The sequence below is a fragment of the Cynara cardunculus genome, unplaced genomic scaffold (genome assembly GCF_001531365.2).
Source record: "Cynara cardunculus var. scolymus isolate 2C unplaced genomic scaffold, CcrdV1 Un_Scaffold_4145, whole genome shotgun sequence".
Classification (NCBI taxonomy): Eukaryota; Viridiplantae; Streptophyta; class Magnoliopsida; order Asterales; family Asteraceae; genus Cynara; species Cynara cardunculus.
The window spans coordinates 41,187-46,713 of NW_020201767.1; the positions used below are offsets into that span (position 1 = coordinate 41,187).

The following is a 5,527-nucleotide window of genomic DNA, read 5'->3' on the forward strand; positions in this document are numbered from 1 at the left end:
GATCAAAATGATCCATATTCCAAATAAAAATGTACATCATATTTCGAAAGGAAACAAAAGCTCAATAGCAATTGATGAGCACAATGAGAATTTGGAACCAATATATTCGGATTAGGAAGCCTTACGCAAATGGCTGTCCTCGTGTCAAGTGAGATATGAAATTTGTACCTTAACCGAATTTGAAAATTAACGCACGATCAAACGAAAATTCACGATCAAGTTTGATTTGTCCGCGTGCCTAAAGAATGCATAAACGGGTTACTATTTACAAAGCATAAAAACTGTAATATAACTATTCTAATAAAATTACTAGGTCTTAATGTACTTAAACAACATAGACTTCAAGAAAGACAGTCGGATACGAATTGAAAACTCAAACGTAAAACTTAGCCTTATTCTCTTTCGATCCAACCGCTTCCGACCCTCTTATTTCTAAGCATTTTTATCTTACTTAGAGACCAATCCAGATTATATTGTCTAAATGAAAGTTGTAGGTTGGTATTATACGAGTCTGTTTCTTTTGAAATCATCTCATTTGGATCATCCATCTATTTTATATGAATTTTACAAAACTGCAAATTTATCCCGAATACAGTGTAAACATCCCCAAAAACACACTGTTTTGAGCCACCTAGAGTCATAACTAGATTTTCGACTCTCATAAAAGTTGTAGTATGCAGTAAGATCTTTCTGATTACAAAATACGAGCTTATTCCGATATACGGTTTGTGAGTTATACACTACCAAAGTACAGAAGTTGCATTGCCGGTAAAATTCGATTCCGTAATTCCCGACTAACTTTTATGATCCAACTTTCATGATTCACTACATTTACATGTTATAAACATATTTCAACATACTAAACAGTAAAACAAGTCTAATGGTCATTAACCTAAGCTTAATCATGCATTTTTACACTTTTCGACATTTAACCGAACAATTGGTGTACGGTTAAACATATACCCACAATCTAACCATATTGAAACTATAATATACCCTTTTCATTTCTACATCAATTTAACCAGTCCTAGCATTCTAAGCATCAAATATATCATAATTTTGACAATATCAATCTGTAAACTTAGACATAAACAAAGTTTATAAACCGGTCTTAAGAACCCTAACATAAACACCATAATAAAACTGAATGAAATTTATACCTTTAAGAAAGGTTCGTAGAGTGGATTCCGAATATATAATTGTTCCCTCGATCCCTTTAGTAACTTGACGTAAAATTTAGAGAGAAGACAATAGATTTTTAGAGAGAGAATCGAGAAATACAGAGAATGAGACGGCATGGCGGTTCATTGACCGCCTTCTCATGCATCATATATATAATTTTTTTTTCTTTTTTTTAATTAATTTTTTATATATATATAAAGTTTAATCATTTGGCGGTTTTGACCCTTCAAGTCTAGATTCTTAACTTTATGTCAATATAGGTATAAACTCAACTTTTGTCACAAAACTAGTCTGAGGTACAAGTTGGTTAAACATAAGATACAAATATGTTATGCATAATTCTACCAAAAATTCATTTAACCCAATTTGTACAAGTTAACGAAACACGGATATTATAATCCTCCCCTTCTAAAAAGAATATTTCGTCCTCGAAATTTAGATAGGGTTAGAGGATTTACATGACTCGAAAAGATAAGAGTACTCCTTCCACATAGATTCCTCAGTTTCCCATGTGGCTTCTCGCTCAGAATGATTTCTCCATAACACTTTAACGAACGGTATTGACCTTCGTCGCATTTGTCTCTCTTCTCGATTAATCATTGTCTCGGGTTCTTCAGTATAAGAGAGATCTTTTTCAACTTTGTCCAATGGATAATCAATCACATGGAGAGGGTGATAATGATATCTGCAGAGCGACAAGATATGGAAAACGTTATGGATATGTGAAAGTTGATGAGGTAATGCTAGGCGATACGCCATCTCTCCAACCCGTTCAAGTATTTCGAAGGGACTGATATATCTTGGACTAAGTTTACCTTTAATTCCAAATCTACGAATACCTCGTAACGGTGAAACTTTTAGGATAACGTGATCACCCGTTTGGAACTCTAAATGCTTTCGATACTTGTCAATGTAACTTTTCTGCCGAGATTGAGCCTCTTTCATTTTCTGTTTTGCGATCTCGACTTGTTTAGTAGTAATCCGTACAAGTTCGGGTCCTTCAATAGCCCGTTCCCCTACTTCATTCCAACAGATCGGTGTTCTACATTTCCGACCATATAAAGCTTCGTATGGGGCCATGCCAATACTAGCTTGCCAACTATTGTTATACGCGAACTCCACAAGATATAGGGACTCGTCCCAACCACCAGACCACTCAAGAGCACAAGCCCGTAACATATCTTCTAATGTTTGAATAGTTCGTTTAGTCTAACCAACTATTTGTGGATGAAAAGTTGAACTCATGGTCAATCGCTTACCCCAAGCCTTGTGAAGACTTTTCCAGAATCGAGAAGTGAGTCGCGGATCTTGGTCCAATGTGATAGAAACTGGTGTGCCATGCAACCTCACGATTTCCCGCTGGAATAGATTGGACAGTTTACTAACAGGGTACATCTCCTGTATGGGTAGGAAATGAGCCGATTTTGTCAAACGGTCAACTATTACCCATATAGCATCATGTCGTCTCTGATTTTTCAGCAATCCTGTCACAAAATCCATAGAGATATGTTCCCATTTCTAAACTGGAATCTCTAATGGTTGTAAAAATCCGCTAGCCCGTTGATGTTCAATCTTCACTTTCTAGCAAGTAAGACATTTCGCCACGTATTCTGCTATATCTTGTTTCATACCGTTCCACCAAAAGTATTGTTTTAGATCTCGACACATCTTAGTGGATCCGGGATGAATTGAGAACAACGAATTATGAGCTTCACTCATAACTGCTTCTTTGAGTTCAGGATTGTTGGGTACACAAAGTCGATTAGAGAACCAGATAATACCTTTATCATCAACTCGAAAATTAGACTGTGAATCATCTTTAGCCTTTTGTAAGATAGCCCAAAGTTCTTCATCATCTTGTTGAGCCTCTTTCATTCGAGACACAAGAGTTGGTTCAACCGTGAGACTAGCCAAAAGTTCATTTGCACCACGATAACACAAAGTGATACCCATACGTTCTAGATCTGAAGCAATATGGGACTGAACGGTTAAAGACGATACATTACCAATGCTTTTACGGCTAAGGGCATCGGCGACTACATTGGCTCTGCATGGATGATATTGAATTTGGACGTCGTAGTCCTTAAGAAGTTCGAGCCATCGTCGTTGACGCATATTCAACTCTTTTTGCGTGAAGATGTACTTTAAACTTTCGTGATCAGTAAAGATATCACAAGTCTCTCTGTACAGATAGTGACACCATATTTTGAGTGCAAAAATGATTGCTACCAACTCTAGATCATGAGTAGGGTAGTTTACTTCATAAGGTTTGAGTTGGCGAGAGGCATACGCAATCACTTTGCCGTGTTGCATTAGAACACAACCAAGACCACTTTTAGAAACATTATTATAAACCTGAAAACCTCCCGATCCAGATGGTAATGAAAGAACAAGCGTTGTAATCAATCTCTTTCTCAGTTCTTCAAAACTCTTTTCATGTTCTTCACCCCAAACAAATTTAAATTATTTTCGAAGATGTTTAGTCATAGAGAGTGCGATCCAGGAAAAGTTTTCAACAAACCATCGATAGTAACCTGCCAGACCTAGGAAACTTCGGACTTYAGAAACATTTGTTGGTTTTGGCCAGTTAGTGATAGCCTCAACCTTTGCAGGATCGACTTTAATTTCTTCGCCGGATATAATGTGGCCCAAAAATGCCACTTGATGCAACCAGAATTCACATTTAGAAAACTTTGCATACAACTTCTTATTTTGAAGAGTTTCTAAAGTAATACACAAGTGAGTTTCGTGATCTTCTTTCGACTTTGAATATATGAGAATATCGTCAATAAAAACAATAGCAAAGTCATCCAAATAATCTTTGAAAGCTCGGTTCATAAGATCCATAAAAACTGCTGAAGCATTAGTTAACCCGAATGGCATAATAATGAATTTGTAATGACCATATCGAGTACGGAATGTAGTCTTAGGAATATCTTGATCTCTGATCTGGAGTTGGTGATATCCGGACCTTAAGTCAATCTTAGAAAAATACTTTGCTCCTTGGAGTTGATCGAAGAGATCATCAATACGAGGTAAAGGGTATTTATTAAGTACCGTGACCCGATTTAGTTCCCGATAGTCAATACACAACCGCATCGATCCATCTTTCTTTTTAATGAATAGAACTGGTGCACCCCACGGAGATACACTGGGTCGAATGAAACCCCGATTAGAAAGATCTTCAAGTTGTTCCTTAAGCCCTTTCATTTTGGTTGGAGCCATACGATACGGAGCCTTTGAGATGGGAGCAGCTCCCAGAACAAGATCAATTGTAAAATTCAATTTCCCTTTCCGGAGGAACTCCTGGAAGTTCATCTGGAAAGACGTCTTGAAATTTATTAACAACAGAAATATCTTCAAGTTTAAGGCATACCTCTTCGGGATCTTGTAGTGAAGCTAAAAATCCTTCACATCCTTACCATACCATTGCTTTAACATTTACTTCTGAGATAACACGAGTTCCCTTCTCAGGTGAAACACCCTAGAACACGTATTCGGGTTCATTGACGTCACCAAAGATGATTTGTTTGGATTTGCAGTCGATGGTCACTAGATGTTTAGACAACCAATCCATGCCAAGGATGATATCAAAGTGATCCATTTTCATCGGTAGTAAAGTAACTTTCCGAATTCGATCGCCAATAAATAACGCACAGTTTGGGAATTGACCAAATATACATACTGAACTACCCATAGGAGTAGTAATATGTAAAGGAAATTCAGTGAATTGTTCATACGATTTAAGATTTTCTTCGAAGTTTTCAGAAACAATCGAGTGTGTAGCACCTGTATCAAATAAAACATATGCATCTCTATCGTCAATAGAAATGGTACGAGAAACCATACCCGCAGTAGATTTGTCAGCAGATAATGTAAACACTCGACCACTAGCAGTAGATTGTTTCTCTTTATCTTTAAAATTATCTTTCGGCCCTTGTTTACAATCACGAGCTATATGACCTCGTTGACCACAATTATAACAGGCGCCGGTCATTCGAATACATGGGCCAGGACGATGTCTAAAACCACAATCTTTGCACCGTAACAGAGAATTTGTATTTGAAAAACCTTTACTAGAAGTTCCTTGAAATGCAATTGGAGGTCTATAATTCGGTTATTTCCACAGACCTATCCGATTGGTTCCTCGCCCGCTAGAATTTCCTTGAAAAACATCTTTGTTTCCTTTTGTACCATTGTTACCTCGGGGAAGTATAGAGTCTAGGATAATCCAAAAGAAAGTCAAAATTCCCCAAAAGCATGTCAAGGGTCCGAAGACCAAACCGCATCACGAGGACGCATTGTTCCCAAAGGATGATCAGTCCATTCAGGCACAAGTGAGGAA

At 37.3% G+C, this 5,527-nt stretch overlaps 1 protein-coding gene across 1 annotated transcript in view; it reads right to left on the minus strand.

Moving 5' to 3' along the window:
* Positions 1–5,179, minus strand: part of LOC112503930 — a 17,287-nt gene extending 12,108 nt beyond the window's left edge. Inside the window, exons 1-6 of the mRNA XM_025107900.1 lie at positions 4,868–5,179; positions 4,610–4,666; positions 3,787–4,500; positions 2,964–3,537; positions 2,442–2,666; positions 1,998–2,366 (exon numbers count right to left, since the gene is read on the minus strand). Of these exons, the coding sequence (XP_024963668.1) occupies positions 1,998–2,366; positions 2,442–2,666; positions 2,964–3,537; positions 3,787–4,500; positions 4,610–4,666; positions 4,868–5,179 (2,251 nt within the window). The remainder of the gene's footprint in view (positions 1–1,997; positions 2,367–2,441; positions 2,667–2,963; positions 3,538–3,786; positions 4,501–4,609; positions 4,667–4,867) is intronic.
* Between the last annotated feature and the right edge of the window lie 348 nt (positions 5,180–5,527).